Raw genomic sequence first — 25,305 nt, 5'->3', positions numbered from 1 at the left:
ACCCTTCTCCACACACAGCAGCATTTGATTATAAATATGGAAAAAAACACAACTGTTACTAGAAGTATCCTCTAGAACTGGTGTGGGTACAACAACCACCACACAGTAAGTGCTTGTGCTTTATTTCCAGTCATGTGAATCAGCAGTGGGTTTGAACACAAAGTGCAAATTATTGATGACTTTTCTTTGTTTGCACCATAACATCAGAGCAGTTGGTCTCTAGCTGGATTTTGAATTAAGATGGGTAATAACTATGTTTGGCTTTGTGCATGTTATTGTCCTATGAAYGTTAGGACTTCATTAGATTAAAGCTACGTATGCTGTGACACTTCGCAGATGGAAAGTGGTTACAAAACATCAACTTGGAAAAGTGCATTTAAATTCTCCATCTCTTAAAAATGTAGTTTGCAAAGCTTGTGCTCAGGATCTGTCACTTACTTCTGTTTGCCTTTGTGTCAGAAGTTGAAGATAGAAGACTCTCCTCAGGTCATCCAATTTAGCTTTCTGCCAACAGAAAACTCCTTCCTGCAGTCAATTTTCTAGGATTTTATCGAGTCTACTTTTCAACAGTCTACCAGATGGATTTCAGACCATTTCCTTTAAGAGATTAATTCAGTCTAATAAGTGCATTATTTGCTCCCGGCCAGTGACGAAAGAAAGGTAGGCCAGAGTCTGTATGCTTGTTTCCTTCTCCCATGCTATTAAAATGGCAAGTTTTCCATCCAAGTTTCGAGGTCTTTTCAGAACAGAAATACAACAGAACCAGAGATAGATCCCTGTGAAAACAGAGCTCCTGTATTCACAGAAGGATACTGTTAACTTGTCTGTATCATCAAAATAACCTCCCTCTTCTGTCTTGTAGTTTGAATACTAGAAATCAAAAGACAGCAAGTGAGGCTTAATCTCCATTGTCAACTCCCTCTCTCCAAGTCAGAGTCCCCAGGATAGCTCTCGCCTCATTTAGTGTGGTCTAAACTCCTGTACCAAGCCAGGTCACTTTACTGCTAATTCAGTTCAGTATAGGCTGAAAGACGCAGCAGATTGCTAAACCGTGTCACACAAATTACACTATCTCACAAGGCTTGTGAAGACTGAGGAATCATGAAGTTGGCATAAAGCATCTTTCTCCAACCTTTGCTTCACTTGGCACTGGAAAACTTTTCCAAAGCATTAAGTGACTTGATAGCACAGGCTTGTAAGTCAAAGAAACACAAGACCTTTCAAGGCAGGTCTACAGCAYACCTGTCAGAATACACCCAAAGCARCACTATGCCTGACGATGCTGCCATGCTCTTCTGTGCAGAAACACTACTCTGGGACTCAGAGGTAGCATAATTTTACTAGCACAGCACTGTGTCCTCTAACTAGCCTCACTGAGATTATAGTTCAATGACATATTTTCTCTGCTAGGCATGATTTAAGAAAGCCCTCACCCTTCCCTGACAAGTCCCAAGCCCTTAAAAATACAAACAAATCACCAGTGACCCAATTTACAGCGTAGCGACACAACTGGTTGCATCAGCACAACTGAGAGGACAGTTTGCTATTGTACAAGGGCAGCAAGAGCGTCTTAAAATGGCTTTGCAAAGGGAAAAAAAGACAATCCCCAATGAAGAAAAGTCTCTGCTGAGCAATCAGCAGATGCTGTTCCCAGGATCCTCAGGTAGTTAGCTGAAGACTGTTCTGGACATTGCTGCATGCCACTGTCGCAGGTGGCATAGTTAAAGCCTACCTATGCTTTTGTAGTCTTAAAGTAGCCAAAGGGCAAAGTAAAGAGTACTAAGTAGCAAACCCAAACAGTTTAACTAAAGTTTTCCCTGCTGGTTTGGTGGGGTTTTAAATGATCAGACAGCAAATATTATTGGGGTTTTTAACCAGTGTCTGTCAACTCCACCTACAGAGTGCTAGCCACTGTATTTTCAGGGGCATCTCTTGCACACACTAGATTACCCACCATATAGGACAGAGGATGGCAAACAGACACAGAAATAAACACAAATGAACTTTTTTTTCACGGTACCACTCATTGCAAACTGAACTCCTAAAGCTCTTGCTCCATATCATTACAAATTGCAGAGCTCAGCAATACCACTTGCCCTCTGCTTCTTTTCAAAGCAGGGTTTAGATGGTAGTATCTGTAGAGAGGTGGAAGTGACCACTTCCAGCATTTCCAAGCACAAATTTCCGTTTTCTTTTTCTCCAAATCTGAGAAATTCTATTTCCATATCTGAAGCCACAAGCAACAGAACATACTTAATAACCAAGAGATCTGCATTACTAACGTAATATAGCAATACTTTAAATACCATGGAATTAATGTGATTGTATAAAGTCTTCCTTTTACATAATGTTATACTTGCAAGCAGCAAAATAAAAGCTGGCTACTCCAGAAGCTTTGCTTGTTATTAATTCCCTTAAGTTTAGAAAATTATTTCATTTAATTACTTGCTTTATTTATTTTTTAATCTCATGAGAAAAATGGCCATCTTCGTCTTTCATCTGCAAAATAACTAACCAAAAGAATAATTTTTCATACAGAAAAAGAGTTGCAATTAAGAGAGATCTTAAATATTTGGTGAGCTGCTATGAATTTTGCCATTGATGAAACAGGTGGCAGGGAAAATACCTTTTCAGGAAAGTTATAGTATTAAAAGTAACCTTTTTCTTGGTCTTGTTTACATTTTTTTCTCCATCTACTAATCCAGATTAAACCTACAAATGAATGAAACCCAAGCAAACCCGTATTTGCTTTTCRTATTCATCTTTTACTGGAACCTGCATCTTAAACTAACTTCAGTTATCAATCCTCAACTCCCAAGTGGACATTTTAAATCATCGCCATATTTTTAATAACACAACCTTCAGTACCTGTAGTATGATGCAATTAGTTTTTTTTACTAATTCCACATATCTTGATTTGGAGGAAAAAAAAAAAAAAAAAAAAAAAAAAAAGCCAAAACCCAGAACTATAAACATTTCCAGACTTTGAAACTTCAAAAGAGTCTGTTTTGGTTTTTCATCTTGGTTTTCCAAATTAATCTTAGCAAGTTTTAAGTCAAGCTATTAACTAATTTGAGCAGGATTCCTTCTGGAAGCGCATATAATAGAATCCTCATAAAAACAGTTAGGGGAAAAGTAATGAGAGGTGTAGAGTTCTGTTAAATTTGTATCGTCCAAGCAGACGACAGAGAACCCATCAATGAAGTAAAAAATCTACCACGTGGAGAACAACTTAAGAGTGCATCCRGGTATAAGGAGCCACAAACAAGAAATGCAAAAAACAACTGCCAGCTATAGGAAGTTAAAAACCAACTATTGCCTCTGAAAAGGGCAGAGTAAAAAATTACAGTGACAGCATTTCTGCAAATAAAGTCCATGTAACCCTGATTCCAAACCCAAAAATCTGTCATACAAGCTAATGAAAAGAAAATTTAAAAAGTGCACACATGCTGCAGCAAGCCAAGACAGACATACATTTACATTTGTATTAGCAAGACACATTGGCTGTGCTATCTTGGACGTTTTGAGAGCAGAGTAATGAAAAATCACTGTACATAACTGAAGAGTACACACAAGCCTGAAGAGTGAATATTGGCAATTAATTAGATGAGATTGCCAACAAAGCAAAAATGAGTCAGAATTAAAAGAAAGATTTTTATAAAACTCTCTTCCAGACTTTATCTGAGCTAGCCAATCTCTTCATTGATTTTCCTTTTAAAAAATAAAAAAAAAAAAAGGAAAATCTTGAAACATTGAGGTTTAAAGCATTACTTGATGATCTAACAAACTTTATGGATGGAAGCAGAGCAAGGCTACACTTTAACAACTCTTTTGTTCTGGTATTCACAAGTTATCTGTGAACAAAATTAACTTCTCTAATGTGTTTGCTAGTTGAACTGCTTTTACAAACCTATGACTATAGTTCTCTCAAGAGACTCACCTATTATTGTTGCTTTGAGTATTTACTTTTTTGCAACATATATCACCACTTTCACTAAAATAGTACATTTGGTTTCTATCCAAGCACAAAACAGATCAGTTTTATAGGAAGCCATGATACCTCTAGACATAAAAAAAGGTATTTATATACACCTATCTATGCACCAAAAAATCCCAGAGGTTTGCATATTTATCATTAACTCCACATATCATCATAGGGAAAAAAAAAACTCAGATTCAATACATGAAAACTTATCAACAGAAGTATAACATAAAACTGAATGAGACCAGCAGTCTACTGGCCCAGAGTTTTCATGAGCACATCAGAGAAAAAAGTTCCACAGAAAGGTATAAGAATGGTGTGGCAAGGTAAATCTGTGCTTAGCACTCCAGCACATGCTGACTTGAAATAGCGAAGAGGCTGATTTAAACCTAAAAATCCCACAAGGCTTAGTATCCTCTTCCTGAATGCATTTGTGTTAGCTCTGGACATGGTAGCTATACAGAGCTCTGCTTTTTGGGGACTATTATTTAATCACCAGCCTCAGCATCTTCTTATGGCAGTAAATTCCACTGGCTAATTTACACACCATATAATCCCACCACTATTCTTTTATTTTTTTTCATCAATTGCAAAAACGTGGCAAATTCTGTATCTTACAAACAGTTTGAACATTCAGACACAGAACAACTCACACCAAAAAGCATGTGTGTACATGCACCTAAATGCATACAGTGTCTTCTGGGACACCTGGAACTTTAGAGAAACCCAACAACAGATATTTTAAAAATATATCTAAAACATAGCCTCGCCATTATCATTTATATTCAGATGTACAAAAATTGTCTGACAGATTTTCTTTAAACAACTACAGGGTTCTCAAAATGAAGTTTAAAATATCTATGAAGAAATACTCTATAGATAGTTAAAACGTCACATTCAGAGTTTTATCATAGCTTTACTGAAAAAGAAGAGAAAGTATAAGTCCTGGGCACTTGTTATTCTGCACAGGAAAAGGACATTTTATCAGATCATTGCAACATAATACACATTAAAGCTGCAAAAGGCTGTAACTTTTACCTCATGTCTTTTACTTTGAAACTATATAGTGAATGCCTGAGGGAAGCTGGCCTCTGTTTTCCACCATATGGGTTGTTGAGGTTGGAAATTTCTCTGCCCCCAAAACATTTTTTAGATACGAATATTTTGTTCTGAGGAAACAAGCAGCTTGATTTTTCAAAGCTGAAATTCAAAACAACTGTATAAAAGTTTCAATATGAAAAAATCTGTGTTTTGTTCCAAATCTTCAAAATGAGACATTGTCAGATGGCTTAAGTTCTTTCAATTTTCATTCCTCTGAATCAAAGAGGTTCCCATGAAATGAAACAACTCTAGCAAAATAGTTTTATTTGTACAAGAAACATTCCCATCAAAATAAGAGGATGGGAAGTAGGGGCACACAGTCAGAGGATGTATTCAAATAGATACCAAAACCTGGATACAACAGAAACCTAGATACCATAGTGATGTACTACGCTATAAAAGCTACAAAAAACATGGTCTCCAATCACAATTTGTGAGTGTTAACTCTAGCCCTTAGCTGAGGTTCTGACATTGAAAAAAATCAATTCATATTTGGCAATGATAATGAGAAAAATCACATAATTCAGGCATGCAAGTATTAGCAGCCAAAAAATGATCTCCAAAACTAACTTCTCAAACAAATAAAGCCCCTTTGCCTGAATGTATACCTAACTGTGTATACAGATATTATATACTGGCATAAAACATACTGCATGTACACCTACCTATATACTGGCATACTATATGCATTCAGTCAAGTCTGGATGCAAGTCAAGTCTGTTGGCTAATAAAGATTCAAAAAGAMTAACAGCTGAAATTTGTTTTGAGCTTTTTATCTGGGAATAAATATTTAATAAAGAGATAGTTTTCTAGAGAAACTCTGCCTTTTACTTAAAAACTTAGGTTCTAAGGTACAGCAAAATTATAGAGAAAAGCTCATAAATGTTTAAGATGCCTGTGTTTCTTAAATCATTTGAAGAAAGACTGATTGAGACTTTGACGACTATTGGCTTAGATGCATATGCAAGTATTATGTGCACACCTATCACAGGTATGAATGGCAGGCTGTACATTTCTTTTAAAAACATGCATAAAATTCAAAACATTATTGTGACAAGCCTTTAGTGCACAGGTGCCCTCTATAACTTGGAGATAAGGAAACCAGAAAGGATTTTGTTCAGGACAAAGGACACAGACTAGCTGGGCTGCTCGGTCTGAAGTTCACACTACCTTTCCCTGAAGTTCAAGCTCTGCCAGACTGTAGCCAGCTGGCCCACAGCCCAGGCTTAAGCTCCACCTTCTAGTTCTGTTTTTCACCTCTGATGGGTCACCCAAGGTCAGATGGGTGCCCTTGATCACATACAACCTCACCTTGCCAGGATTTTCCACAGTCACACTGTGAGCAGCAGAGAAATGGGATACTCTTACATTTGCGTAGAAAAAAAGTCATCTAGAGTTTCGCTGGCCAATCTGATCTCCCAGGGAAGTCTTCTGTGGGCAACTAACTTTTTACAGGACAATTGTCAACTTCTCTTCTGACTTGGAAAGGAAGACTGGATCATTTACAGCCAATACTTCCACTTCATTCCTAGATATGGACCAGCCCAACATGATGAGGGACTGACAAGCAAGGCTACTTGCCTCTTTCCTTAGCTAAGGCCTTTGAACCCATGCACAGAACAGACAATTTCAGAAAGAAGGATTTGCAAATATTTGGAGTTTTACATAAACTGTAACAGCTCCTACAGACTTTAAACAATACTCACTATTCCCCAACATATATTCAAAAATTAGGCAAAAGAATAAAAGGTTGAAACAGGAGGGTTTTTTGTAGTTGTTTGTTTTTTTTTGTTCCTTTTTTTTTTTTAAGGACATAGCTTATACTATCTAGAAATAGTTAATGCATCTGATTTTTAGTCTAATAAGTCTTCATTATCAAATAAATAATGATGAGGTAAACTGCAGAATTCTTTAAAATCACACGGGCAACCATCACAGAAAAGCCGTCATTTTCTTATTGTTTAAAACATCCTGAAAAGATCACTATTTCTTTCTTACTCATACAAAGTCTGTTACTTTTAATATTACATTAGAGACTGTTCTAAGAATGTCAGTCTCACAACAGAATTGCAAATAAAGTTACTTTCCCCTGTAAATTTCTCTTATTTTGTTCTTAGAGGAATCTAAGTCCAAAAATTAAAGGGAAGAGAAGGGAAGAAAATCTAAACAAATTAACAAAAAAAATTTTAAATTAACTTGATTTCTGGATATAAAAAACTTTTCTAAATCCAACAGCAATAAGATATGACACACTGTGATACTATTTGCAGTTTCCCAAGCTTCATGGCTCTACAATGTTTTCATATGGAAAAGTCAAATAATTTCCATTGCTGCAACACCACACAGTTAACAAACATGATGCTCATGTCAAATACTGTTCATCACATAGATGCTTGCCCCTGAGGTCTCATTTTTAACTGCTAAAATTTTAGTAAACTGTTGCTGAATTCCACTACACATGCTTCCCCATCCACACAACTGCTGCAGTTGTAATGGTGATGCAATGGCTGCAAAGAGGATGAAGGGTAAGAGATGAACTGAACACTACCAAGTATAAGATGTGCATGCTCAGCTCTGCGCCTCTTTGCTACACCATATGGCCTATGCACATAGCAAGGCAGGTCCTAACTGCAATATTCAAAGGGAAATACCCAAAGCTAGAGAAAGATTTATAACCAACCAACCAACCCAAAATCCTCGAAAGCACAGCTCAACTTTTTGTTCTAGGAACTGAGCAGGGAAGATCTATGGTACTGTTTCCAAGCTACCTTTGGAACAAGGCTACGTTTATCTATAGAAGGCACAGAGGAGGAAAAAAAAGCCTAGAAAACTAGGTAAGGGGGAAAAACATTCAACAAATGGGCCTGAGAATACTAATGACTTAATGGCACAAACTGGTATTTGCCTAGGCATCTAAAGAAGCATGACTGGCTAAGGAAGCTGCAATACAGTTCATCACTGAAGGTCGTCTTTGTTTTGGCTGCACATTGGATCTACAAAACCAAATCTCTGTGTTTAGTAAATAGGAAACAAGACATTTGTGCTATTTTGGGGTCATGATGAGAAAGAATTGAAAATATCTTAGCTGAGAAGACTCTGAAACATTTATCTAACTTTGGGAGGAAATAATACGCGATTAGAGGTTTATTTGTATTTCCATCAGCTGTCCTGAAGAGCACAAAGGTGTTGCAAAAAGAACCCATGAAAACTCCACTGTGTGAAAGAAGACAGACCTAGATTTTTCTATCCTTCTTCTGCCCAGTAGCTGTTGCCATCTTTCCTAATTTATCTTCCTGTTTGCTCCCTACATTGCATGGTACAAGAAAACCCTTTTTAAAARGCAACAGTCGATCTTCTTTGTACTACAGAATTACAGCCAATGGGGTATTTCCCCCATCATAGGAGTCTACTGGCTACAGAGCTGATAGGAATACATTAGAAAACAAGTCCTGGATTGGCAAATCCTCAAATATTTATGCACTGATAGCATTACAGACATTCACTCAAGCAAAGGTTCTTTCTTTTATTTATTTATTTTTGATATTCCTATCTGGCATCAAGCATAAACAATGTTAACATGCCAGACAGCAGAAATAAGGCAGTATAATCTTAAAATATGGGTGATCTTCAAATCGAGATAAATTACCGTGTCAGAGGGCACAATTTTGAAGAATTGTTCCTTGTGATCTCTTTATCTCTAAGCTACCAAGACAGCTAAACAAAATCCCCTGCAAAGACTCCAGCTTACAACTACACCAAGAAATGAAACTCAGACTCTATCCAGAAAGTAAAATACCTAGATTAATCTTGATAAAGGGGCTGTAACATGCACAGAAATATTAGACTGCTCTATGGTCAGCTTCCCTTCCTACCGAAAGCAAATATAATATTGCAGAATCAAATCTTTGTTTCCAAACCACAAAAGGCAACCATTTTCTTTTCCTAGTCCTTTCGTGCACTGAGAAGCTCCAAAGTACCCTTCAGTGTTTCAGATTAGAATATTTAATGATTAGGAAATATTAATTTCACAAGCTTCAAAAAAATGGCCATAAAATAGCATTTCTGATTTCAATGTATAAAACATACAGATAAAGAGTGCTTATACACGGTCCAAAAGGTGTAAAGTACAATATATTCACTTTGATGCAGGTTTAGTTTCAGTAAACAAGTGTGAAAGGCTGAAGTTTTTAATAGTTTTAGGGAAAGAACAGGAAAACCAAAGGCTGCAAAAAATGAAGGAGATTTGTTTTGATATTAGTAGCTTTCTAAGCAGAAGACCTACAACAATAGAAGTCCTCAAGGGAGTAAAACTATTTTCATGGCAAGATGACAAACTACACTGTGCATAGAGTTAATGACTGAAGTCTGCCTGACTGCTTTCAGACCTGCCTTTTGCACTGTAGGTCAAGCTCAAACCTGAGGTAGAAAGGTATAGTCCTGGAAAGGACAAYTAGCCCAAAACCACAGGCACCTTCAACTGTCTAAATGAGATGCAATATGGGCACATGCTGTAACAGAGCACTGTTTAAACTGACCTGTCAGGTGGTGGGGATTCAACAAATGCCAAACATGCAACTCGCTACAAGGTAAACAAGTAAAATCAGGAAAAGAGAGATACTATTTTGCATTTCTGCAACAGCTTCAGAAGATTCTCATTCTTAGCAGATCGCATGCGAACTCTCAACAACAGTGCATGTTAGCTCTTGCTCAACCATGGTATTTTTTTATAGCAGTGCCTTGGAGCTCCGAATAAGATACTGAGCCTCCATCAACATGAGCCCTAAGCCTGTGTACTATGTTGCACAGTAAGCTTGCAGGGCAAGGCCACCTTTCAGCCTCAACTCAAGATCTGACAGGTGGATTTATATTGCTGTGATGGGAGCAGAAAGACAGGACTAAGAGTGATAAGACTGTATATTTACCATCTCAAACTAGGAAAATACTTTTTTCTTTTTAATTTTAAATTCAAAGTGAGAATACCACAGAGATGWTGTCAGATCTCCTCTCCAGTCATTTACTGCAGGGACTGAGGTGATGAAGAGTCCTGATTGCTAATGTTTTTTGCTGAAAWCCAGGTTTCAAGAAATTTTATTGCATCTCTATTAATAAACTTCAAACATTAAACGTGGGTTCTTAATCACAAAGTCCTCTCCCCCATATTATTTGTCTGAAAAATTAGCAGTTAACAGTTGCCAGCATTTTGCACCCAGCATTGCAAGGAAAGCTGAACATGAAGCATACTCCCATAGCCACGAACCTCACACGCTGCAGTCAGCTGCCTGGTAAATCACGGAAGAGATGGGCATATGTGAGCATACTGATTGAAAGTTAATTAYCTGACCAGAAAACCTACAACATACACCATTAATCTTAAAATAACCTGAAGAAATCCCAATATCTCATAAACACGTGCCACTGCAGAAGCCAGCCATCTCCACAAGGATCATCGTATGAGGTGCTCCTTTCAGACTGCACTCTCTCAGCGAAGTTATTTTCCTCGAGCACACTTCAGATAATTTGCAAAATACATGGGAAGTGCCACTTTGCAATGGGCTTATTATTTGTGCCTTATAAAACACCTACACTTGGAACAGGTCACTCATAAAAGGGAAATAATTTCAGGGCCTAGAGTAAGAAAAAACATTTTTATTAGAAACAGATATTGAAAGACAAGGTACTGGAGAAGCGATTAATATTTAAGGAGCTCCTAACGTTTTTAGAGAACCAAACAGTAGCAAAAGGAAACAGTGATAAAAGACTAAATTCTGTAAAGTAGAAGCCACTCCAAATTTTTCAAATTCCTGACTAGTGAAGTTTCGTAAAACATTCAGTCACTAACATACCTTCAAATCCTCTGGGCTCTATTAACCTTCTCCTGTATCATATACTTTGATGAAGAAAGAGGAAAGAAAAATCATATCAAGGAGCAGCACACACCGAAATCAAATGAAATGCTGCTCTAAAAATATATACATAGACATAGACATATACAAACCACACTTGCTACAGAGGTGACTCTAGCGACTTCTCATTGTGTCTGGTCTTGTCTAGGTGCCAACACTGCAAAGTCACACTCCAGCCCAACAACCCAGCTGGGTTTCTCTGACTCCATAGGGCAGATTCTGCCTGTGGAATATGTTATGAGCTCTYGTAACAACTAGTGGGCACTATATAAACCGGACAAGACTTTAAGAGATGCTCATACCACTGAAACACACTGCAGTAACTTTTTGCTGCATATTTCATTGCTGGCTCCAACCCTACAAAGCTCATKTCCTCCCCATAAAGCAAGCAGTCCCACTGAAATGCAGTGACACACACCAGAAGAGCTGGATTTTTCCTGATTTAGTTCTTCAACGTGTACAGGATGAGTCCATGTCTAAAACTAAGCCCAAGTCTAGTTCTTGCTAACTAGGGTCTCAATTCTTCCTAAAGCAGAATGTAGCAAAATCACCCAAAGACACAAACGGACAAGCAAAAACAATGAGATGAAGCCTTTATAAAACAGCCAGACTGGGGCAATGCAAGAAATAAATCACTAGTCAGTTTATATCTCAGGCACATTTGCAATTTCATCAATTATATGGCAACTTTGGACAGATAGATCAACATTTACCACTAGTTTAAGAAAACTAAATTAGCAAAACATATTGGAAAAAAATGAAAGGCAATGGAAAAATACACTAGAAGTGATAAGAGTCTATAAAGTTATCTAGCCAACACTCCTAAAAAGATCACAGAAACCTCTTATTCATTTAATGAAGCTAATAGTATTTGGTATTTTAGATTACATTTCTTGATAGTATTTTTCTTATTCTGAAAACTCTGAAAATAATTGAGAACTAGTCTGACATAACACATTCAGAGGAAAAAAAAATCCCTTTCAAGATCTCCTCAAAGCACTAACAGAAGATAAAATCACACCTATAGTTCAGTACAGAGTCAGAAAACTAAAGGTGAAACATACAGATGATATATCAGGGCACTGACTTACACAGTTACTTAACCAAGTTTGTGTCTATAAATATATTTCAAGGTTGCTACTGCCAACAGAACTGTAAATATTTAAAGAGAAACACACTTTAACCCTTAGACTAAAGCACACACTTYTTCCTCACACAGGAGAGCGTTTTTACTTTAGCACACTATATTAGAGCTCACCCTTGAAATTTATCTTAAAGAACTAAATGAAAAGTCCAATTTTTATTTTGTAATGAACTTTTTTTTAAAGAATACACACACARTCCAACTAAAATTAAACTGTTTGCATTATTATATTCTTCTTAAAGCTTACTGATAATTTTCTTCACCCTAAAAGAAGCAGTGGCAATTCAGACAACTCTGCTCTGAAGTTCCTTCTCCTGTACAAAAATATTGCTGATGTTGTTTCCAAAACCAAGGTCTTGGTTGCATGCAACCCAATTTAATCCCCACTTCCTGGTTTAAGTCGTATGTCTAATCTCAAATGATACTAGTATAACACTGAGTCAGCCATCGAAATATGGGGGTTCACTTACGAAACTCCTTCCTAAAACGTCCTACCTTTTGTATTCGTGCAGGACATTCTATTAATGTTTGAAAGCTAAATTAACTCACATAATTAATTCTCTTCAGAAGAGGAGAATTTGTATGTTCAGCAATCATCTTGCCTGGGATATTTTTATAAAACATTCCTCCATTCCATGCTCAATTCATCTCTAAGCTGCTTACACAGATACCAAACAGAACATGTGATTCATTTGTGTATCCTTATTCTTTCAAAGCATCTGATAAAGACAAGCAATAGGTCAATTTGTCCCTGCAGAATCGCACYGACCTGTCCTTACAAACCTCGCAATTCCTTTGATTAATCCAGTTTCTCAAGACATTGTAATATTGGTGAATTATGTTGTTCCAGATAGATTTCATTAATACAAAGTGATATAGTTTCTCTTAGTCGTAGGCTTCAGTTATGTAAGACTTAGGGACAGTGCCAGAATTTGGCCATCCAAGTTTTTTCTAAATACATTATCTCACAATCAGAAAAAAAAATCCTTCAGAATTGCTTGTGATGACAACATATTGCTCTGGAGATGCAATGATTAAGACATGCATTTACATTTTCTGCCCATTAAAAAAGTCCTTGTACACATGAGAAAGCAACTGCACGCACATGGGATTACTGCTTTTCTAAATACACAGGCAATGTTCAACTTCTCATGAATGTATTACAAATAAACTTAAAAAATGCTTTTGCTATTTAACTGCCAACATATGATTAAATTAATTCAGCAGTCACTGATGGCCTAGATCAGCCTTATGCTGGTGTTTCACACCAGTCRTTAGCAGATGACTAAATAAATATTGTAGAAAACCACGGGAAGATTAAGTTTTATTTGACCGTGCAAGTGTTGAAAGATACCCAGCKAAACACAGTGGTGAGACCACTGCTCTTTCACACAAAACCAGCCTCTTTCGGGTCCCTGCTCGCGAGCCGCTGAGCCCTTCGGTCTTGCGAGCGCTCCGTTTCACCACGCGCTTGTAAGGAGGCCTTGGCGCGCCTGCCTAAGTGCGCGGCACCAGCAGCGTAGCAGCAGCCCTGACGTTTCCTTTCCCCTTTCACTTTTGGGACTSCCCCGAGGGTATTTCGGTGCCCCTCTCCCTGGGTCAGCAGATGCTTTTGCCGTTTGCCCAGGAATACCGGGAGAGCAGGGAAACAGGCAGTCCGTTACAGCGCGCTCGCACAACCGCGCCGCCCRGCAAGCGCGGGCACACCCTTGCTCTCCGCAGGCGTGGAAACACGCCGTCACACGCGCGCCACTTCCACGGCCCCCGGCCCAGCCGGCGCCGGGGGCGCCCGCAGCGGAGCTGGGACAGGGCCCCGCGCCGCGCTCCCGGCCCGTCCGCCACGGCGCACCCCCGGGCCGGGCTGGGTGGGCTGCGGGGCCCTCGCCGGCAGCCACCGCCGGGCTCGTCTCAGCCGGGAGCACTTGSCCCGGCGCCGTGATGCCACCGAGCGATGCCAAACCTGAGGTGGAAAAGCTCTTTGGGAGCCGCTGCAAGCAGCGCTCGCGAGCCGCTCGCCGAGCGGTCACGGTAAACCTGCCCCGCTAAGAGAGCACTGGCTTCGAGCACGAAGGCTTGGAGATCGTCCTGCTTCGGGCTGCGTGAGGCTGCTGGAATTTTTCTTTCACAGGATTAGGAGGGATCAAAATCCTCCCAGTTCTGTGTTAGATGTGCATTACGTTTTCACTCGAAATGAGTCTCTGAATAAATCCAAACGGGCRTAATTAGCATATTCGTAAGTAGCAAATGCAACGTAGACAATAAAATAAGACTCTGGAAATAAATCTTCGCTCAAACATTTGAATTACAATTGTAATGCAATTATCCAAATTATTTATCTGTCCTTCTGCAAAGCACAGTAGAGGAGGGATTGCTGGGAGCAGGGGAAAAGTAAATGTGAAAAAAAAATCCTTATAAAGGTGGTACTATGGAAAATATTTTGTAGAGCTCCACATTAAACAGAAGTTACTATAGCCCACGCTGAGTTCTGTGCTGCAGGTGTACCCCTATTACTCCATTGCTTAAGGAAATCCCCTACTCATTTCATCTCCTACTCTTTACAACCCTCTACTCACTACATCCCCTACTCTTCATCTCAAATGAGCTGCTGGGTGACAGCAGCTCGTTTGAGCAAAAAGAAAGGAAGRGGRAAAAAAAAAGAAAAATGAAAACAGGCCCCCTCCCCCCCCGTTCTCTTGATCTACGCAAGAGACAAAACCAGGTACAATATCCCGATTTTCAAAAAAAGTTTCAACCCAACCGCAGTTGCTATGCAGGATTAGCCGTTGCCACGGCGACGGCGTATGGCTGCGTCCTAATGGCCTGTCCTTTTGCCAGGCAACAAACAGCCTTGTGATGTAACTGCACCTGTCTCAGCTATGCGTTGCCACGGCGACGCCTGGGTTGCTGTGGTTACCATCACGCTAATCGCCTGGCAAGGGCAGGCCCGCAGCCTCCTGCCAGCCCAGCTGCTCCCGCTGCTCCCAGCCCAGCTTGTCCCGGCCCCGGCCCCGGCCGGGCAGCCCGCGGCACCAGCACGCTCGGGGCCTCGGCACGTCCGTCACGGACGTACCTCCAGGCAAACATGGGAATCGCTTGGGGAAAAAACGGAGCCGTCAAAGTCACTTATTAGTCCCGGTGCTGGTAGCTGGCATCCTGTTAGGGGAATAAAAACATCTCCTCGGTTTTATGGGGTGCAGTACAAAGCTAAGCTTTAGAGATGAAAGGCATTTCTGATCGAGCCATGATGTGCTAGTGTATTTGGAAAAAGCGAAGAAAATAATTTCCATATTTGCAGCAAGAAGAAAGCAGTTGTGTAAAGACCTGATATTTGCCTCTCTGCTCAGCACGTCACAATCTCTAGATTTATCTCTCTTTGCAGCACTCCTTCCACTAAGGGTAGTTGCGAGCAATGGCCAGATTAAAAACAAATGAAAAACAAAACCAAACCRAACCCCACACCTATTTCACTGAAGCAAAAAAAAAGAAAACTTGTTTGTTCTCCACTACACACCTTTGGGATAAGCGCAAGTGCACACACTTCTCTGCAGGGCACGTAACTACAACAAAACGTGTTTTCAGTCACCTAGATGCAGGATTTACTTGGAGGTCCRACAGTTGTACTGGCAACACGGACCAAACAACAAGCTTGGAAGAAAAAAAAATTTTTAACTGGTACCCTCCTCGTGAGGGTACCGCGTTTCCATCTACTAAGAACAGGATAAGCAGACATTTTAAAGCTCTCCACTTGCTTGTATGCATTTTAATTTCAGGTACTCTTTGTAAAAAGATTCTGTAACATATTTGCAAGAAAGACTGCAAGCTCAGGCCAGGGGGAGCGAGGAGAAGACTCATTGTCACAGCAGAAGAGATCAGGAAGGTAAGGTGTCCTGCAGGCTAAGTAAGCAAAAAGACTGACCATTAACACTCCCGTGTTTTGTTCACTAGCACATTTTTCATACTGTATAATTTTATTACATTTAATGTTTTAGCCAAGATTCATATGCAATACTGGATGAAAACATTTAGAGTTGTAAAATGCATCTAGTTCTTACCTTTGATATGCCTGAGGAGATGTGGGAGGTGTATTGAACACATGCGAATATGGGTGATAGGGTGTCTTTTTCAAAGCCTGAATAAGATTTTGTCTATATTCTGGGTCTATACACCACAAGGACCCCTTTCCAATACTCTGCAAAGAAAAAAGAATTAAAAAAAAAATCAAATATTTGATCTAATGGCATAGCCTTATTTATTTAGCAGCATTTGTCAGGGAAAGCAGTGGGTTTGGGTTTTTTGTCTGTTTGACAGAAGTGAACATAGTTTGTTTGCCAGAGATTATTGCTCCAGTAACAACTTATTGCAATTGTATGATTTAAATCACGCTTTCAGGAAAAAAAAAAATCAGAGCGAATGTTTGATTGCCTCTTTTTCCTCTTTCATTACTAGTTAATTTGATTTAATAATATCTGGCAATTTCCCCATCATCGCATATTCAAAAAATAAGAAGTTACAGTTATTCTTAAATGGAAACTTTGAAGAAAAGTAGATTCTTTTGGAAAGTGGTTTTCTTTTCCCTTTTACTGTTAAACTAAAAAGAAACAGGACTAAAAAGGAGGGGTATGAACACCCTAGCAACTGTTTTAAAAATAAAAGGACTTAATCCTTTAGCCACATGACATCAGTGCCATTATACTACAAGAGGAAATTAATCATCTTTTCTCCCCCAAGGGGAAAGAGTAACCAAAAACCCCAAAACAAAAAAACAGTAAAATCTGCATTTAAACCATTTAAGGGTGTTGTGAAATTGCGATTGGTCAAACCAACAGTTATTGTAATTATCCTTTCTGGACACACTAAGCAACTCAAGCAGTCAATCAGTAGTGGGAAGACTACACTAAAATTGCGCATTTCTTCYGCAGTTCTGAGCAGTGCAATTTCCATTCCTGTCTCAATGCCCTCAGAGGGCAGAGGGTAGATATTTTGAATTGTTTTCTGTGAGTTCTCAAACAAACAGAAAAACAGCTTTCCCCTGGCTCCATTATGAAAGCATACAAAATGATAGCTCAGGAACAGCCTTGGTCTGTTCGAGAATATGTAAAAACAAACACCAGTCCTAATTATTGACTGAACTCCACTGGCAGGCTTTCAAGGCATTATGATAAGATTTTTGGTAAATGTTGATATTTTCTGGAATCGGTAGGGGGGGAGAGAGAAGTCTATACTATAACCTCCAGTCACTTTTCAAACTCTTTCCAGACCTCAGATTTGTATTAGTGGAATAAGGCCCTCTGCTTTATGTGTTGAAAAACAAATACAAAAATCACACTGGAAGTGGGAGATAATTTGCAAAAGCCACAAGGAAGAAAAAACCACAACACTTATTTCCTTTAGAAAACTTATCTTTGGGGAACCCCATCAGCTCYTAGGTACTGCTTTGTCCTACAGGCGGTTTTATGCTACACAGTGTAACACGCAAGGTGCTTACAAACCTCCCTCCAAGCTCACAGTCTTCAAACCCATATTAGATTCTTCCAAAAAGAAAAAAAGAAAAAAAAAAAGTCTTCCTCAATGTCATTCGATTTGTGGAGGGGAGCATCTAGCAAGTTCACAGCACAATGTGAGACTTTAAAAGAAAAAGGAGAGGGGCTGGCACAACCCACAGGAGCTACGACTGCATTGATTCAAAATACATCTGTTGGAGGGGATAAAAAGGGAGTAAGATAATATTCCTATTCATATTAGTCTAGAGGAAGTGGTAAAATGAGTTCAAGTCTCTTCCATTTGGCAGGGTTCAATCCCATTTCTCTTCTCACTTTCCAAGGGCATTGTGACCAGGAGGCCACACAACAGTCTCAGGCAGTCATCCTCTAGCTCTTGAGGTGGGCTGGGCCCTTCCATGTCCAAAATGTCCACCTTTCAAGGGGCTAGAGAGATAGCAAGCARCAGAAATCTGACTCAAGTTTAATTGTTAGGGCAGCCAGATAAGCTGAGGGCTAAGACTCTTGATCTTTGGTATATGTAAAGCACCACAGCAGATGACTGAAACATCAATTTCTGGTATCAGTAATGGAAGCTGTGTGCTATATATCTCAAACCAGTTTGCAAAAAAGAGATTATTATATTTATCCCCTCCTTTACAAATGGGACAATAAGTTAGAGCAGTGACAGGATAAGCTCAGTAAAAGTGACTTTTTAGGCGAAGGACAGAATCAAAAATAGAATCCATGCTTCTCAAATTCCACTTGCATGCCCTGTCCACTAGACAGAGCACGAAGAACACAGAAGTTCCTTCCAAGAAAGCAATATGCAAAACAAAGAACACTTCTAGAAGAAAAGCTTTGCTGGATTCTTTACTCTTTACAGCACAGGATGAGCTTTAAAAAATGCTACATTTGAATGCCATCTATCTTATTTGTATTTGTTTGAACACAGCATGTTTTCAAACTTTATGCTTTTTCATTTGCATCAGAGACAGAATTTTAATCTACCTGGAAGACATTAGACCCCCAAAGCCAGTCAAGGTTAGTAGAAGTTGAGAGGCTTACCTGATGAGGTCACGACTGAAGACTAATTTCAAAACCTTATATTATTGTTAAGCTAAATTTGTTTGGCTTGCTGATGTTCTTGTGAAAGCCAAAAATAATCTCACTGAAAAACAAACTCTCTCACACACAAAGTACTGAGGAGAATTATACCCCTTATTAAAGGAAACACTGAGAAGGCAGATTTGCTATATTTCATTGCAATTGAGCCGACTTGTAATTTAGCAGCAAAAACAAATACAATTTAATCCAAAGATCTCCAACCATGCAAACTTCCTTTAAAAAAAAATGTAATTTTGTTCTTCCACATTCACACAACAGAGCAGAAATAAAAAGAAAACCAAACTGTCATCTGGTTAAGAATCCTTCCTGACAGTCATAGGTACAAAGAGCTTCACAACWGCCTGTTCAAATGCATCATTAGTATTTCCATATATAGGTAACCATAAGAAAGGAAATCACTAGAACTCAGAGCAATCAGTTAGTGATTAATTTCCATCTTATGACACTTGGCGTGCTGCTCCACTACCTCCTCCAAGCCAAAAGTCAATAGTGTCTCCAATCAAAAAACAGAAAGGAAGGAAAAAAAATCCTTGGATTACATTAGTCTCCTAGGCAACAAGTGACTGAGGAGTGGATAACAAATCCCCGATAATCTCAGAACTGGAATGTTTTCAGACCTCCTAACAATGCTTCCTCTCAAGGCAAGATGCAGTAAGCTCATTCGCTCCTGCTGTTCACAGGTCACCGTTTTTATATGAGCATTTAAAGTTATTAAAAACAGTATTGGTACGAGTCCCCTTTACCTCATCCAAGAGTAAACCATAACTGCAGATAATCTACTTCAAATACATTAACGGAGAGTGAAAAATAACATCTAGAAATCATTTCATAGAAGTTTATGATCTAATACTTTCTATTTAAACAAACCCTCTTGATTATGTTTTCTACTATCATAAGAAAATTATACATTTTTCTGACATTTAATATATGTGCAGATTGTATCTAGATCTTGTGTATTAAACCTCTAATCTTTAATTCATTTATTCTTTCTGATATCTCAAGTAGACATATCTGATTTTCTCCCAGAAAATCAAACCACTGCATTATCATGAAAAGGTATAAGACACATTCAGTGTCTAATTTATTTTTTCTCCAAACAGGCTGCATGTAGAAGCTCAATTTAAAATCCCACTTTATACAACCTATTAGAATCCAAACTCAAATCTTTGGCCATCTTTTACTAAAATCAAGTATAAGTTTGAAACTTGAAAGTAAAAAAAAATGCTGCTTTCTAGCTCTTTTACAGTTAGTTAGTTAGTTAGTTACAGTTAGTTACAGTTAGATCTAAGAGTATTACTTGTTATTAGATCAGTCTAATGTTTCCAGTCATAAAGATTTTGCTTCCATATAGTTTACAACTCACTGTTGGCCTTACATTTTTACCTACTGTCTGCCCAACACTCAGTTAAAAAAAAAATGTATGCTGAGCTCTTTCCAAGAGCAGCGGCTGGGAAAAATACATACCCCGTCTACACAAAAATTCTGGCAAATGTTTATTTGAAGAATTTAATTCCCTTGTTATTTTAGCACAGACACGAAATTTGTAAGGAACGCAACTTTTTCCAAGGTTGCTCTTTTCACCACGGCCACGCAAGCAATCTGCCCAAAATCAGGCTTTGCAAAGAGTAGATAAAGGATGGCAAAACAGTCTCAAAGAGACTTCAGCTATTTTAACTCACCCTGTCTAAAGCTCTGGATATGGAGGCACTTTGAATCACAGCAGGACTTTACTAAAACCCAGCAGGAGCAATTGTAGCTTCCTCCCCACTCCCCTCCAGACTCTCACCTCACTTGGACCAACACCACTCTTCACACAGTCACTTCGGGTATCAGAGCAAGGACCCATCCAGACAGAGACTATACCTTTTGGGCTATTTTTCAGCAGACTAGTTGCACAAGTGCATAGACACCTCTAAAACTAATTCTTTCAGCAACAGCATAGTCTCCAGGTATGGCTGCACAGCCTCCTCAGAGAAGAGGAGTCCAGCCATTCTGAAGCACAGCTGAGCTTTCAGCCTCTCCTAACGCCCTCAGCAATGGGGCATCTTTCCTCTACCTGGGGGCTACACAGCGAGAGCCCATCTCCCCCTAAATTGCTGTTCTGCATGTCTTCTCCCTTCATACACACTCCCTCTTTTGCTAGCACTGGGGCTGAACTGAGAGGGTGCCTATATGATGGAGGCCCAGAGGCACAGACCTGCCTCTAGAAAGGGCGCAGTCCAGTACACAGGCAGAGGTGAAAGGATGGTCTGCACAGTCAAGAAGGCATCAGCTTTCTGCCTCCTTCCTAGACCAAGCTGCAGTGTGCCCTCCCCACCCTGCTCTCACATGTGTCTGACCCTCCTTCCACAAGCCAACTTCAGTCATTCTCCTGGAAGGCAACTGTTTTGCTGGAACAATTTCCTCACATTTTAATCCATTAAATGGGGTCATATTAAGGGTCCAGTGAACACCCAGAACTGCTGCAAAGAGGTGGACGCATACAGCCAGAGAGAGGATGGCAGAAGGAATGAGACCTCTCCCTTAGTGCAGTGTGAGCAGTTGTGACACTTCCTTGCCCTTCTTGGAACAGAAGGCCAAGAAAGGAAATCGGGATTTTGGCTGGACACAAGACAATCAGAAAATGGAATGGGAAAACAAGCCTGACAGAGTTGGTATGCAAGGGAGTTGGGCAAAGAGGGTGGAAAACAGAGCCCTGAGAGAAAGCCCAGAACAGTTGAGTAGCTGAGAACAGAGATACTGCCATGCTGGGCATCAAAGCACAGAGCAGGGTCTTGTGATGGSCAGGCTGGGAGGAGAGGAGCAGAAATCAGATGGGCTAAGCCAGTGAGCGGGTAACCCCTGCAGATCTGCACAGCCACCTGAGGGAAATTCAACTCAAAGTACTTGATTAAGTACTTTCCTACTTAAAACAAAACAAAAACCCAACAAGCCATCAATTCCCTACTGAGGAAACCTGTCCTCTTTCTTCTCTGCTACCAAAACAGAAAGGAGTGAATTGATCCAGGGTTAGACTCTCCTAAAGAAAAACTCTCAACAGTATGAATTTGGACAGGGCAGTTACACAAATCAAAGTGTTTTAGATTTATGCCACTTTTGAGAATTACTCCACACTGATTACTGAGATTCTTTAGGAACTATAGAAGCAAGCAGAAAAAGCAGAAACTTTCTATTACTAGTTAAAGGACATTTCCAACCAGCATCTGCAGCCTGAAAAACTGACCTAATCAAGGTCTGATATAAGTTATTGTAGTCCTGTGAACAACRCTGAAGGACACTTTCTAGCAGCGACAAGGAACCTTCTAGTGTCAGTATTCACCATTATTGATCTAATGGTTTGCTCTCAGCATAGATGAAACCTGCTACTGTTATGTCAAACGAGCTCTTTGCAAGTAAGAGTAGAGAGATTACAGGGTATTAAAAGTTCTTATTCAAAAAAAAAAAAATCATAAGCTCGTTGTGCCCATTTACATCGCAACCAATCTCAAAGAAAATCTTTACATAAATTTGCCAACAAGTTTATCCACAGGAATGCTGTATAGCTTCTGTAGGTGTCCAAGCATGCCATGCAAAGACAGAGGCATTTCCCTAGGATTGAGCTTTAATGAACCAGTTTTTGAAATGCAAATTAAAACAAACAAAAAAAAAAGGGTGATAGAAATAAGCAAGATGTCACCAGAGAATTTGTAACAACCACTTGAATGAGTACAGCCAAGAGGAGAATCTGMACAAAAAAACTGCAACTACAAATAGAGAGATTTTCATTGTGGATAAGGTACAAGMGAGAACATTGTTTCTGAACTTTGATGCCCGCACTTAAAAGCATCAAATTTGATGTTTACAAGTCTCAAGTTATCAGCCTGCTCCTTATAGATGCTACGCCTCTGGAGCTACTACTGACTTCAAATATCCAAATTTCTGGCCATATGGATGGTGTTGAGAGTGCACCTAGAGCTGTTAGGCTGCAAGGAACAGTACAAACTCCCAAGAGAACAGGTATAGTGGAAAGCTTTGTAACTCAAGAGTCCCCAAAAGAAGCACACTCTTTCACTCACCACTTGATACTGCAGTCATCCAAAACAGAGGGCAATTGTGGAAATACTGACTAAAACGGTTAGTTCCCAGAGACTACAAACTAGTATCAAGAATTCCTCCTAAACACAAACTCTTCTCTTCTCATCTTATGAAAAAAAAATTCATAAAAAACTGCAGGATTTTTGGGAGGAGATGGAGACATAGAGAAAGAAAGAAAGGGAAGAAACATACTTTTTGAATGGCACCTGACGACACCCTGCCTTCAGCTTTGAAATGCATAAAGACTAACACAATAATCACCCCAAAATGCACCTTAAGAAAGTATGGCTTCCTTAGATAACTCACTCATTTGTGCCAAACAGAGAAGAAAAGCATTCTGCAATACATCGTTGAGTATATATCCTTCACCAAATATACCACTAACGGTTTGCAAATGCAGTTGCAGAGAAGTCATGGTTTGCAAGTGCAGTTGCACTATGGGAAATAAGCAGCTCACAATTATAAAATTCAACAAGACTAGAGAATTAAAGGCTACTGTGACCATTTACATCTTGCTGAATCAGCACTGCAACACCCAAGGGCAGAGAGGCTTTTCAATATAAAAGGTAACTTGTGCAGTGGTGAACGCTACTCAAAGGCCAGTTCTGTTCTATTTACTTGGAGACAGTGATGCCGAGAAAAGTGTGCCATACTTTTTTACTTCAGCTACCCCTCCCTCATATTAGTATCACCTCCCATAAGTGAAGGGCATCACTGCTAAAATGGGACCAATTTAGAACCATAGTTCTTTCGTTTTCATTAGACAGCAGCAGCAGCATACTAATGCCAAAACTAAAGTCATAAATGACTTACTTGGCAAATGCTCAGGAAGATTTAGGTTTTAGATGCTGAAGTTGGTTTCACAGTTTGCAGTATTTAAAACTTTGTTGGTTATCTTCACTCATCGGTATTTGAAGTTATTAGGACAGACAYAATATTGCTTACTATGCTCACCTACAATGGTTCTCTAAATAACAGTAAAGCTTTATGCTCTTTAATGGCTATATACCTTACAGATGAGGTTGGAGGGTACTCTATTTGCTTATTTTTTAAACAAATGAAGTAATTCATAGAAGACAGAGCTTTTGAATCATCTGAGGTCAGCTAGTTAAAAAAAAATACAACTGCTAAGGAATTCTTAAAGAAAGAAAAACAAAGCCATTGCCAATGATTGCTATTATTATAAAACACATTCCTTAGATCCAGTGTAATCTGACATAAAAATTACAAATACCTATTCATGCAGTCTAAGGGAAGATTTTTTTCATTCTCTTAAAACATTTCTAGTGCAGAGTAGTGAAATTCAATAAGGCCATTTTTAGAGAACTGCACTACAGACCTTAACAGCAATTTTAATGACAGTAACAACTGTCTGGTAACCATATAATTTTCATAAATCCTCACAGAGAATCCCCCAAACCTATGAACTCAAAAGAGCTAGAAACCTCCTCTGCCCTTCAGCGGAAAGTTTACCAGTGTTGTGACTGTTTGTCATGGAGGGAAATCTAAAGTAGTATCTGCTTGCAACAAAACAAAAAACCCCATATTCATTACTCCCCCATGTTTTTAACTTTTTCTCAGTAAACTAGCCATCACAGCTCAGCTCACACACAAAGTTGAAAAGAGCTGTGAGTAGTTAAAACACAATTCCATCACCATAATTATATGCTCACTTAATATGTGAAAGTAAAGGTTTGTTCTTAGGAAAGGCTTGCTTCAACCTCAAGWAAACCAGCTGCATCAAAAAGCAACTATTCTCAAGAAAACAAAAGGTTGGAGCTTTTTAAATCTTATTTTGCTCCAAGTAAAAACATCCATTACTTCAACATAASTCACAGAAGTTCAAGTCTGTGCTTTCATGCTCATCTCTTGATATTGTAGCTCATTTGTTCAAGGAACTATCTCGAACATCAATACAGCAATCAATTGTTTAAATCCTTGGCCTGCCTTTAGGAGTAGGCCTGCTTCTACCCCAAGTGCTGCAAGGACATTAAATATCTTGATGCCTCTGGTGTCCTTCCATTTGCAGACTGGGCACTACATTGCAGACTGGAGAGGTGGGTGGGTAAGTGTCTGTAAGCAACTTCATGTGAATGAGAAGTATGATTACAGTGAAAAAAAGCACTACTTAGCCTTAAAATAGAACAAAACAACCTCCCATTCTCCTCCCCTCCCCTCCCCACAAAAAAACAGGAAGCTAAGCATGCAAATAAAGCAGGGTACAGGAACAAAAAGGGGCCAGGCTAGAGCTATGAAGTAACAACTAGAGAAAAGGAAAAACACTGCCTAATTCCCCACATAAACAAAAAATACATATTTCACTGGTAAGATCCCAATATAAGATCTTGCAGCACAGAAAGCAATATGAAAATGCACAGCAGTGTAGAGGGCCAATGTTCTTCCAGTGGTAAGGGAGTTCAAAGTCTCATCAGCAGAAGACATATTAGAAGTTTTCTTTGATCTCCACACATTCAGACTTGTGCACGCAATCAGAGT

The 25,305-nt window shown here is 39.3% G+C and overlaps 1 protein-coding gene across 6 annotated transcripts in view; it reads right to left on the bottom strand.

The window, feature by feature from the left end:
* Positions 1-25,305, bottom strand: part of FOXN3 (forkhead box N3) — a 168,469-nt gene that overhangs the window by 85,773 nt on the left and 57,391 nt on the right. For all 6 annotated transcript variants that reach the window (XM_085317562.1, XM_085317565.1, XM_085317564.1 and 3 more), the window contains exon 3: positions 16,183-16,319. In XM_085317562.1, the coding sequence (XP_085173688.1) occupies positions 16,183-16,319 (137 nt within the window). The remainder of the gene's footprint in view (positions 1-16,182; positions 16,320-25,305) is intronic.

This window comes from Rhea americana, unplaced genomic scaffold (genome assembly GCF_003343005.1).
Source record: "Rhea americana isolate MKP2758 unplaced genomic scaffold, rheAme1 scaffold_5, whole genome shotgun sequence".
In the NCBI taxonomy this organism is placed as follows: domain Eukaryota; kingdom Metazoa; phylum Chordata; class Aves; order Rheiformes; family Rheidae; genus Rhea; species Rhea americana.
This window is presented reverse-complemented; position numbering and strand designations above follow the sequence as displayed.